This window comes from Scardinius erythrophthalmus, assembly GCF_964197995.2.
Source record: "Scardinius erythrophthalmus genome assembly, chromosome: 23".
NCBI lineage: Eukaryota > Metazoa > Chordata > Actinopteri > Cypriniformes > Leuciscidae > Scardinius > Scardinius erythrophthalmus.
The window spans coordinates 20,315,076-20,327,998 of NC_138243.1; the positions used below are offsets into that span (position 1 = coordinate 20,315,076).

The 12,923-nt window shown below is 38.8% G+C and overlaps 1 protein-coding gene across 2 annotated transcripts in view; it reads right to left on the bottom strand.

The window, feature by feature from the left end:
- robo3 (roundabout, axon guidance receptor, homolog 3) overlaps positions 1-12,923 on the bottom strand; it is an 80,883-nt gene that overhangs the window by 15,431 nt on the left and 52,529 nt on the right. For both annotated transcript variants that reach the window (XM_081355115.1, XM_081355116.1), the window contains exons 8-11: positions 11,953-12,124; positions 8,454-8,659; positions 3,883-3,964; positions 3,347-3,515 (exon numbers count right to left, since the gene is read on the bottom strand). In XM_081355115.1, the coding sequence (XP_081211241.1) occupies positions 3,347-3,515; positions 3,883-3,964; positions 8,454-8,659; positions 11,953-12,124 (629 nt within the window). The remainder of the gene's footprint in view (positions 1-3,346; positions 3,516-3,882; positions 3,965-8,453; positions 8,660-11,952; positions 12,125-12,923) is intronic.

The window sequence follows — 12,923 nt, forward strand, 5'->3', positions numbered from 1 at the left end:
TAGATTTCATTACTAAATAAAATTATTGATCATATTTCTATCAAAAATTAATTCCATGTGTTTATTTCTGCTTTGCAATAACCAAACCCAGCAGATTCCTACAGCTGAGTCTGAATAAAACATCAACACACCAATGTTTTGTCCCACATTTGTCCCGAAGCTTTTGCACGACATTAGAGAGGGGCGGATTAAACAGGAAAGTCAATGTCATAGATGTTTATCTGCACTCCTTTGATTTTCATTACATGTGTCTGTTTAATGACCCGGCTCTGCTGTGATGCTATTCTTGCAGCCTTTGGCTTGACAGTGCATGGTGTGATCTCTGCGGTGATAGATTTATTTATGGCACAGACTAGGCTTGTCAATGCACTGCATGCAATAAATAAATAACATCTTGGATCCTGAGCAGTGATTTGATTAAATATGAAGCGCAAACATTGTTGATTCTGCACAGGGGTAAGATTTAGCTTCAGTTTAAGGAGCCACAGACAATTATTAACATCCAGATCACGCCTAAATGTACAGGAATACGAATTTGGCTTAATGAGAACCAAGAGAGCTACTTAGATGTGGCGTACAGGTGGGCAAGATTCATAACAACATACTTCCCCTCTAATAAACAATGAATGCTAAGCACAGACATCTGTCTGTGACAGAAGGCTTTGGGATATTTCTCTTCACTTGTCTGTGGTTAACCATCATCCTTGTTTAGAGCGGTGGTCACGTGCACTGGGTTCAAGGTTTATTTTTCCCCGATGGCGGCTCCTGCCGCAGACACAAAGCCAATAAAAGCCCGACCTGCACAATTAGGCCAAGCCATAAATGCTAGGAACCTCGTAAATATTCCTTCAGCGGCTCACCGATAGGAGCGATAAATCCAAGGTCACTTTGCTATCAGCTGGGATGGAAGAAACCGTGAAAGGCTGAGGCATGGAGCAATCCCTTTTCTCCAGCAGGACTGTGATTGGGCTCTTGTATGCACACAAACGACCGCATATATGTGCATAAAATCAAAAAGTGGGCCGCTATGTAAACCTTTTTTCCATGTAGCGAGGTGTCAAAATCCTAAACCCAAAAGCTTAAATCCTCCTCATACGCAATCTCAATTCTTTTCCATTCCTCGCTTGTTCTCTGCCACCCCTCCCATTTCCCTTTCCCAACGCTCCTTATTCCACAGCACCTCAGGGAAGGAAATTTTATAGCAAACACCCCATTCAGCCCCACAGCACTCTATAAAGAATCAATTTTAAGGATGTGGGGCCATGCTAACTGTTACCCAGGGGGGCAAGGGAGAGGAGCGAGACCTAGTGTGTGTATATGAAATACAGAAAGAAGGAAAATGTGTGTGTGGCACTCTGCATCTCCATTGCTGAATAGCCTGCTTGCTGTCTGCCCTCCCTCTAAGGACTGCAGGACCTTGGTTCTGTAATTAGAGGTAGCCCCATTTTAGTCATCTTACAATAGCTTAAAGAAGTGTCTGTGTGGACTATATCTGAATTCATTAGCATGCCATACTCCGATATCTCAAGCTTACATTCCACGAATAAACCTCTCATAGACTGAAAAAAAAACCCCAAACCCATACACACATATATATATACATATATATATATATATATATATATATATATATATATATATATATATATATATATATATATATATATATATATATGTAAGGGATAATCCACGGCTAGCCATGCATTAAAGGATTTTAATGCACGACGTAGAGGCGAAGAACCACCCGACGCGAAGCATTAAAATTCTTTAATGCATGGCTAGCCGTGGATTATCCCGCTTATACCTTGGTTATTTGCCAAGTTAAAAATAAGTTAAAGCTGTAACTGATGTTTACAGTGTAATTTTTTAACAGACGTGTAAAAATGACGGTTATTTCTTAAGTTAAGGCTCGTCAGTTCTTGCACTCCGTCCGCTTTAAATAAAGTAGAGCCATCGGATTGCTTTTATTTGAATGAATTCACATTTATTTAAATTCATTATTAAAAGAGAGAGACAGAGAACTGAAGGAGAAGGAACAGAGAGAGAGAGAGAGAGAGAGAGAGAGAGAGAGAGAGAGAGAGAGAGAGAGAGAGAGAGAGAGAGAGAGAGAGATGCGTGCGCGAGTTACCTGTGTGCGTCGATCTCTTCTTTAAAGTCTAGCAGCTACAGTCCCCTCGTTGCTTAAGCATATAGCTAACTTAATGATTCTTTAATGGATTTATTACAATTATTTATGAATGACAGGCAACACTGATACAAATTAAACGATATTCAAAAATCATCCATTTAGCCTACCTAAACGTTTTCATATGCGTCTCTCACTCTGCTTGCAAGTGTATCTGTGTTACTATGGTTACCAATGTAGCGGATTAATTTCGAACTGTAATCAAACTGACTGGAACTACCTGTGCATTAAACGGTTTTACTGCACACCTTCCAGCCAATCAGAATCGAGTATTTAAACAGCCCATGGTATAAATATATATATATATATATATTTATATGTGCATTTTAACATTTTGTATTACATTTTTTGTCAATTTTGCAAATACTTTAAATACTTTACATTGCAAAAAATGTACATTATATATTCCAACAATGTCCCTAACTGGTCCACCAAGCCCAATAATTCATAAATTGTGATAATGTCAAAACTATGAGCTCAAAACCACCAAATGACTGAATAGGTCTTGACAAATCTACTTATTACCTGCTCTAAGGAGCAACAGTGTGATAGCATAGCTCACACTGTTGCTCCTTAGAGCAGGTAATAAGTGGATTTGTATTTAGAGGTTAGCCAATCAAAAAAGAGGTAGTTTGCATAAAGGCACAGTTTCAAACCTGTCAAAGAGAGGGTGGAATATTGTCACGTAAATTTAGAATTACTAAATTGGCACAAGAAACCTGGATGTGTAGAATTCAATAATTCATGAAAACATATCCCCTTTAAATAAGCCTGAGTTCTCCAGTCTATGTCTGAAATTCAATTGTAGAAAACCAATACAGTTGCTATTAATTTAGATCTCTCTGGCAGTAGGTTGCCGCCTGAGGGTAGTGATTGTAGCGAGCAGGATGTGAGATGTGAGCGCAGGATGTAGCTGCCCCTGTATGACTGTGAGGAGCAGTAGAGCGAGGGGGAAGGGGTCACGGACGGGGCAGCCACGCAGCGGTATTACCCCGTCTGTCACGGCCGACCAGCTACGCTGGACAGTGACACAGAATTAATAAAAAATGAAGAATGGACCCTTGTAGTAGCTTCTGGCAAGAGACAATATTATCTAGTGTAGGGAGGAAAACAAACAGGAAGGGACCAGCATGGGGATGCTTACAGTGTGCGCTCACTCACCTGAAAGCCTCAATGATGTAAGAGGTGACAGCCGCCCCACCCTCATGTGCATTCGGTTGCCAGGTCAGGGTCACGCTGTTACGGGTCACGTCAGTTACGACAGGTTTCTGGGGTGGACCAGGCAGCTGGTAGGGCTCTGAAACCGGGGGTGCAGAGAGACCACCACTCTCTGTAAAGATAAGATTAGGATATTAGCATGCCATCTTCATAATCATATTGGTCTGAGTTATCATCCCGTTATCCATGTGACCTATGGTCCTGTTTGCAGAATCTAACAGAAAACACTTGCTGTTTCTGTATTTGTCTAGATTTATAGGACATTATAACAGAAATCAATATTGGTGAGGAAAAACCCGATCTCAGGTCAGCACTACTCCATATGCTGACATCTGGTAAAAGGACATATTTGCTGAGTAAATTTGCAACGGAAGCGGCTTCCTCGGCGCATTATTGCGGTTTGAAGATGATATGATGCAGTTTGTCAAAGATAAGGACACATAAAGGCGGTGATGAAGCACTTGTGTGTGTTTTTTTACCTTTCACTGCGAGTACGCCACTCCAGCTCGTCTCTCCACTTAAACTGGAGGCAACACAGGTGTAGGCCCCGGAGTCCGTTTCCTAGCAACAACAGGCTCAGGGTCAGCATTTGTATGGATAAAACTCAAGCACAATGCATTGCCTCACTCCGCTTGGAGCAGCGTGGAAATCTTGACAAATGAGCACAAATTCTTCGAAATTGCCTATTATTTCACAATAATACAGGATCAACTGCAATTTTTTTCCTATTACTCTTGAAGTTGCTGACAGGAAGAAAATAATGTGCTGTTGTGAAACCTAGTGAGATGTGTATGTTGTCCAATTCAAACACAAAATAATTACTTCTATTATGGGCAAACCATAAACTGTATCTTTCACTAAGAAGGAAATCCCACAATGCTCTATGAAGAGTTCGGTGCAAAAAACAAACAAACAATGTATCTAAGTGGGTGGACAAGTACACAAAATTATAAATACATGTAATTCATTCAATTCCAAAAAGTATACATAAAAATAATTTAATATAGATAAAATGGCCTATTTTATTTAATATTTGTCAATTGTACTTATGCGTATTAGAGTATCAACATCAGCGTAGCAAACGGCTAACAAATAATTTTTTTTTAAATTAAATTCAAGTACACTTAGCACATGCAACACTATTATGACAAATGTCATAATACCTCTGTACAGCATCCTAAAATAAATTATATGAGTCCATTTCAGTTAAGATGCTTTTCTATGTAGGGAGCAGACAGCAAGGCAGCTCCCTAGGTTGTGGAAAAGAGTCGATATGTCAAGTAGATGCTAACTGCAAATACAAATATAACCCATATTTAAGGTGACAATATAATTTTTGGTGCAACAAATATTTTGTTTCAGCCCTTTACACAAAAAATATACAGTACAATTCAAAAGTTTGGAGTCTGTAAGATGTTTTAATGTTTTTGGAAGAAGTCTCTTATTCTTACTGTATCTTAAAAATACAGTAAAACACTAACTGTAATCATGTGAAATTGTATAACAATTTAAAATAACTGTTTTCTATTTAAATATATATATTTTTAAAATGTAATTTATTCCAGTGATTTCAAAGCTGAATTTTCATAATTCATTACTGCACTCTCCAGTGTCACATGATTCTTCAGTAATCATTGAATATGCTGATTTGATGCTCAAGAAACCATTATCAATGTTGAAACTAGAGATGCTTTTGATCAATTTAATGCAAATGTATGACAAATGGTAGTATGCAAATAACAATAGATAGAAATCAATACGCAACAGTCTAATCCATAAAACAATTTAAAAAACAAACCATTCTGAACAGTTTAATCAGATGAATTTATCAGTTTGAGATTGTTTTCATAGAGTGTCTCTGTGAATCTTAAAATCTTCCCTTTGTGGGAATTTTCATCTGTCAGTTCAATTTAAGAGTGTCTATCATCTGAGTTAGCATAGGTGTGCTCAATGTGCAAAAAGAAAAAGGAAATACGAAGACAAATTGGTGAGTGGTGGGGAGGGGCGAGGGGCATTACATTTTTACCACAGGGCCGAGGGGAGAAGTCAGGCAGAAATTGCTTACGACAGTGAGAGATGTAGTAAAGCTTTACTCTTTCTCTCTCTCCATGACAGCGATCTAATAGTGCTGGCAGCTCAGGGGCACCAATGACACGTCTTAGGATTTGACTCATCGGTTATGCACACACACACACACACACACACACACACACACACACACACACACACACACACACACACACACACACACACACAATGACCCCGAATGTCTGCTCACTTGTGATGTGTCTGTTTCAGCTTTAATCTAATTTTTATGTGGAGAAAAGCATAATGCACATGTTAGCATAAATTAAACAGTAGCTGACATAAACACTGATATTATTAGAAAAGACAGAAAATGCCTTGTCTGAGACTATACCCATGTATTGAAGAGTAGCTTTATATCCTCAGGCAGTACAGGAGTGTGTTGTTGAGAGTGTTATTTTGGTCACTTATGAAACTCTCTTAGGAGAAGGAGGAGGAGGTGAGCAAACAGAAGGTGTAGAAACACTTTCCTCTGTGACCTCTTCCTTGTTTGAGTGGATAACCTCATTGGTTAGACCTCTGCTGTGCTGGCTGGTCATTGGTGGAGAGAGAGGTAAGCAACCGGGCATCGACTGATTAATCACGGATGGCAGCTCTGGGCTCAGCGCTAAACACGCACTTAAAAATGTATGAGCAGAAAAGGAAAGAGGGAAATAAATATTTTGAGGATGCATTCACATCTTCTACTTATTTAAAGGAATAGTTCACCCTGTCATCATTTACACACCCTCATTCGAAACCTGTATGAATTTCTTCTGTGGAAAGAATATTTTGAAGAACGTGCTGGTTGCTCTTTTCCATGCAATAACAATGAATGGCAACTGAGGTTTTAAACTTTAAAAAAGAACATCAAAAGCACCATAAACGTATCGCAAAAGTGGTCAATATGACTTGTGTGTTATATTTCAAGTCTTCTAAAGTCATAAAATAGCATTACATGATGAAAAAACTGAAATATAATTCATTAATCACTGAAGAGTGGGCTCAAGTGGGCTTTTCTACAATCAACCACTACAATCAGTTCATTAAGTCAATTTAATTTGAGAACCAAATCAGTCTGATTCATGAATGAATCTTTTGAGACTGATCTTTTTAATGAATCAGTTGATTCAGCTCATAGTTCACTAAATAAGTCACCATGAAATCAAAATTGACTGTTTTTTTTTTTAATGGAATATTGCAATGTTTATTAACTTTTTTTTAATCTGTGCATATCTTCCGTTAAATGCTGGTTTAACACATTTTGTGAACTGTGAACTGAATCAACCGATAAACTGAAGAAATTTGACTCAAAAGAATTGTGACATGAATCAGACACAATCAGACAAAGATTTTAGTCTGTTCCACTATTGTTACTGGTAAGTAAAACTAATCATTTTTAATTACTGAAAGTAAGTGTCAATAAAAATTAGATGATTAAACTTAAAAAAACTTGGCAACTAATTGAAATAAAGAAAATCAAGCTAAAGTACTAAATGGCAACGACACTGAAATAAAAATAAATCAATTAAGATGACAAAAGTACAACAAAAATACAAACGAAAAAAAAAATAAATACAAAAGCTAATTCAAAATATGAATACTAGTATAATTTTAAAAACAACACTGAACTGTTCCTTGCACAAAACTATTGTGTGGTTTTAGAAGGCATTAGAAATATAGCGCACAAGTCATATGGACTGCTTTTAGTCATTTTGGAGCTTGACAGCACCATCTTTATTCACTTTTACCAAACTAAATATAGTGGCCCATGATATTCTTCAAAAAATCTCCCTTAGTGTTCAATGAAGAAAAAAGCTATTAGCTTTTCTCTGACTAACAGGCTCACTCATTCTTTTCCTCATTTCTCTTTTCCTCACTCCCTTGGCACAGTCGAGAGCAGGCACTTTCTGGCAAATCTCCCGGTATAATGGCACCTATTCACAGCGCTCTCCCTTTCTCCCACACACTCGTACGCTACCATCTGTGCAAACCCCAGTCTCCGTGCCCCTTGTGCTCTTCCATCATGCCGGGTAATCGTGGACTAAAGGGGGCCAATGAAGGCATCAGACCAGAGAGGACAGGGCAAACACCAGTGCCAAAGATGTCCATCTGAACAAAGCATGCAACATTTAACAAGCCAAATAAACAAAAACTCAACACAAAAGCCTAAATCCTCACTGATAAACGAGGCTGCTACTTAAATTCACACAATTTTTTGGCACTAGCTGTCCACGTTCAGTCCACTGTACTGAATATCAAGGGCACATTTAATGCATTACAAACATTGCAGGATGCTGAGAGTAGCACATAAAGATTGCTAGCCTCCGTACCTTTCTACATCCCAGAATGAGCTTTTAATTAAGGCATGAGTGATTGTTAATCATTCCCTGGCACAATCAATTAACACATCAGGTCTTTTCACAGCGGTGCCGTGACCTCAGGTGAAACTTGCAATCGCACTCACCCTTGAGGAATGGGTTTCATTAGGCTAGCATGCGCCAACACTAATGACAGCACACGTTCCCATTACGATCATAATTACAGGTTTTATCGCCTTGCACAACTCTCGCATAAGCGGCTGGGTCACCCCGAAACTGTCCACGGAACAAGTATTAAAATCGATCCGCTAATTAATCCTGCCTGTTTGCTGTAAACTCAATTGCGCGTTTTATGCCCCCGCCATTGATCGGATAGCGGTAATGATATTTTACAGCAATCATCTGTGTGTCAATCAGGCGTGTCTGAAAATGTGGCGCGGTGTGTGATGTGTGTCTGGAAATCCGTTTGTCAGGAATATCATCGATTGCATATGTTGTCTCTGAGGAAAAAGAGCCGCCTGTGACGGGACGTGCTAAAGAGGGCTCGATTTGAAATAAACATATGTTAATACCCACCGGATATTAGCATTTTGGAGAATAAAAGCTGTATAAGCTGAAAAACAGACCCTTGTGTGCTCACTTAAACACTATCTTGACTGAAGTACCTGCAAGGCTGTGATTTGTAAAGTGCCATTTTCCATTAGGCTAATGCGCTCGTCGTTGCCCAGGATTCTCTGCCCATCACGCTCCCATTGGATGCTCGGAAGAGGGTTGCCCATCACGTGGCACTGCAATTGGGCTGTGGTGCCTGGAGCAAGCGTCTGGTTGGCTGGGCCTTGGCGGATGATGGGGGGGATCCGATCGGATGGGCCTAGGGTTAAGAGAATGAGAGAGGCGTGGGCCACAAGAGCCAAATTTGCATGTAACCACCATATCACCCACCTTGTTCAACTGATACTCAAGAGATTTTTGAAAAAGACAAACTATGAATTATGCTAATAGAGATTCTGAGAGTGGCATGATGGTAAAATACAATATCATCACTTGGTATAACATGAAGTAAATACAACAAATAAAAACAGTATCACATGCATTGATGCATTTAGAAAAAGAAGAAGACACAGAAATTGACTGAATTTGTTTAACTGGCCATTTGTTTCAAACTCTTTCCAAACTATAGCCCACCAAACTGAAAAGATCAGTAATTCATTTGAATTTAATTAGATCAATGGCACAGGCCTCTTGGTATCATTTGATCAAGTCGTAGTACAGCTATAAACTCTTTTCGAAATGAATGTATAATGTTATTGCCCAACGGAAATGAGCCAAATGCACCTTTAGCAGGCTGAACTGCGTTATAATAAATTTATTCTGTCCATTTAGGATTGCTGTACAACATTTATGTGTCAAATGGTAAAGATGGATCTATTCTAAGACTGCATGCTTTTAAATACAACACACTTTTCTCCCCCAAGAAGAGTTTTTATGAAATCATCAGTAGTGGTGGTGTTTGAACTTATGCTACGCTCCATTCCAAGCTGGATGTGGGAAAATATAATTTACACTACTGTAAGTTTGGAGTCAGTACATTTTTGTTGTTGTTGTTATTTTGACAGTAATTAATAATTTTATTCTGCAAGGATGCATTACATTGATCAAAAATGACAGTAAAGATATTTATGATGTTGCAAAAGATTTCAATTTCAAATAAATGCTTTTGAACTTTCTATTTACAAAAGAATCCTGGAAAACATTTATTAAAGGGATACTCCACCGTTTTTTCATATTTAACTATGTTATTCCCTTAACTAAGACGAGTTGATACATACCTCTCTCATCTCAGTGCGTGCACTTAATCGCTCTAGCGCGCGGTGACACTTTGAAAGCAATTAAGCTTACCCCAGTATATTCAATGGTATCTAACAGCAATGAATTTAGAAGTGACCAAACACATCAACGTTTTCCCTATTTAAAAACAGTTACACGAGTAGTTATACGACCAAGTATGGTGACAAAATAAAACGTGGCGCTTTTCTAAGCGGGTTAAAAAGGATAACTATAATGTATGGCGTAATAGCACTTTTGGAAGTACTTCGACTGGTGCAGTAAAAAGTCACGCCGGATCCTCTTCCTCTCACTTCTGTCAATAGTGGAAAGAGGATCAGGCGTGACTTTTTACTGCACGGAGCCTAAATTCATTGCTGTTAGATACCATTGAATATACTGGGGTAAGCTAAGTGCTTTCAAAGTGTCACCGTGCGCTAGAGCGATTAAGTGCACGCACTGAGATGAGAGAGGTATGTATCAACTCGTCTTAGTTAAGGGAATAACATGGTTTAATATGAAAAAACGGTGGAGTATCCCTTTTATTAAGGTTTCCAAAAAAAAAAAATATGTAAGCAACTGTTTTTAACATTGATGGTCATGAAATGATTTCTGAAGGATCATGTGACACTGAAGACAGAAATAATGGCTGCTGAAAATTCAGCTAGGAATAAATGACATTTTAAAAAACTTTAGAAAACAATTTTTTTTCATTTCTGTTTTTACTGTATTTTTGATCAAATAAATGCAGGCTTGGTGAGCATAAGAGTCTTCTTTAAAAAAAAAATGTAATAGTGATGTGCATAAAAAAAATGCTTTTTTAAAGTCACCATGAATTGACTATTTTTTTGACAGAATGTTGCAGTGCTTATTATAAATTATGTATCACTGCACAGCATAATTTTTTTACAATTCATAACCTCTCGTAATCTTTAAATTAAAAACGTTAACCTCACCTCACCCTTGAAATGGCGTCTGATCACTCTCGGTGGAGAGTGGGATTAAATATCCTCCACAACTGGCTGCATGGCATTCAGATCTGCATCCATTTAGTTAACAACACCCAACTTCCTACGATCCAATAAATTCCCGAGGACAAAAACAAATCATTTTTTTCTCATTCCAGAAGCTGTTTCACTCTAATATGTACGCCAAAATAGGGAATACATTTTTTCCGCACCTTCCGTTTCATCACGACACTCTAGAATAATTGCACTGGCCTCTGTTCTTCTACAATTTCCTCTTCTATTTCTTCACGTTTAGCTGCATCTCCCTCTATAGACCGATGTGATGGTCTAACACGAACGTGTTTCCATGAATAATTTATTATTTGTTTGACAAGAGCTGAAAAAACCCCACTGTCTACTGACCGAGGAGAAAAGTCCATAGACAAATAATTGACAATTCAGTTATTTTAGTATTCTCATTTGCAAAAAACAAGAACATGGGAAAGGCAGCCTGCATCTCTGACATTTTCCCTCTGCTACGGTAACGATAAGCAAAAGACCATAAGGTCAGAAAGAAAGATGGGAGCTGTATTGCTCAAACAAGCTGCGCTGTATTCTTACTTGATGTGAAATTCATAGCCACGAGTTTCATATAAAAACTATGTCCTTGGGTGCAGTGACCCTGCGTGGACATAAATATGTCCTTCCATACATCATTTCATTATGTATCAGGTTAGAAACTTACATCAAACATCATTCAGATGATGTCAACATGCCAGGGTCAGAGGGGTTTCTGGGAAATACGATTACATTTCATAAGCCTGTTTTGTTTTCTTTAGCAAACCTACAGCACCCTGCGAAAACATTGGACTCTTGGCGAAGGTTTTTCGTGTGATGTGCTGAGACACAGTTTGGTACAGGCGCACACATGTGGAGTACACATAAACAGTTTATCCTGTTACTGGGGAGCATGACGGAGGCGGCATATGTTCCTGGGGTTATTTGCATAGCGCGATTGCGCCCTGTCCTTTCTGATTACGTCTCCAGTGCTTCCTGCTGTTCTCTCATTTGCGGATTGCAGAAATTTTAATTTGAGGAGGCTTTGAAGACTTTTGAATTTATTTTGGTTGAGAGCAAAAAGGCTCCAGTGGGGTGAAGCGGCAATTTGTTCAAACGCCAAAAAAACATATTACACAAATCTTTGTGATAAGGCCTCACATAAGCAATTCAATTAAATGTACAGTTCTGGACCTTTCATGTAGTTAGACTGATATTAAAATATCAATGCAAGCTGACTGCCAGTGTTTGATGGAGCTGGTGGGGGTGTATAAAAGGGCAACTGTATATGTGTGCGTGTGCGTCTATCAAAAGCTAGTTTAAAGTATTCACTTACTGCTTTCCACCTCCAGCAGGGCTTTGGTCAAGATGCTACCTGCCACACTGATGGCCTGGCAGATGTAGTACCCAGAATCCTCGCTGTGCACATCTGTAATGGTCAGCTCTCCGCTTAACGACACGGAAAAACGGCCTGCTTGCGAAGGTGGCTGACTGGGAAACAGCAGGACCTGTTCAGACCGACAAATATTGTTAAACACCATAAAAAAAAACAGACTAAACAGGATAAATCACATTTAAATTGATGCTTTTTTAGCTCAGACCAATATATATTATGTTTTTTTATTATAATACTAAAAGCTCAACCTAGGCTGTGCACAACTGTGATTTTACCATTTTCAACACCCTTGACCATAGTAAACTCACTTTAACATGCAGCCTCTTGTGGCATATTGCTTTATCAGATAATTTATGCTGCGTTACTGCTCGTGACTGTTTGTACAACAAATTATAAATGTATTAAAAAGGATATGAGACAATCAGTCTGCTGATATAATTTATGACTCATCACAATCACTTAAGATTTAAGAGCTTGGATGAAATGGCTGATTTGCATTTACATTAATAGAACATCACTGTGCATTCAATGCGATACTTGGGCATAAATTTAGTTGACCGCTGAGCTTCACATCCACACATGGGCCGAACAATAGCTGCATTATCTCAGCTGGTGCTTTAGAGAGGGAGGTCAGGAAGAATGCCAGATGCACAAAAGAGAAGGCCGAAGGATCTTAAGGAGTCTTCCTCTTGCATGAGGCTTCAACACTGACAGCTGCCCTATTGTTCCCACTTGGCAGTGTGTGTGTCACTGTTTCATTTTTGGGGATAATCCGGTGACCCCCTCACCCTAGCCCTCTGGCTCTGACCGGACTCACCCTCATCCTCAGTTCTGTTCTAGATCTACTGACCTCAAAGATCTGCCACACATATACACAGAAAAAACAAAGAATAGATGAGAGATTAACTGGA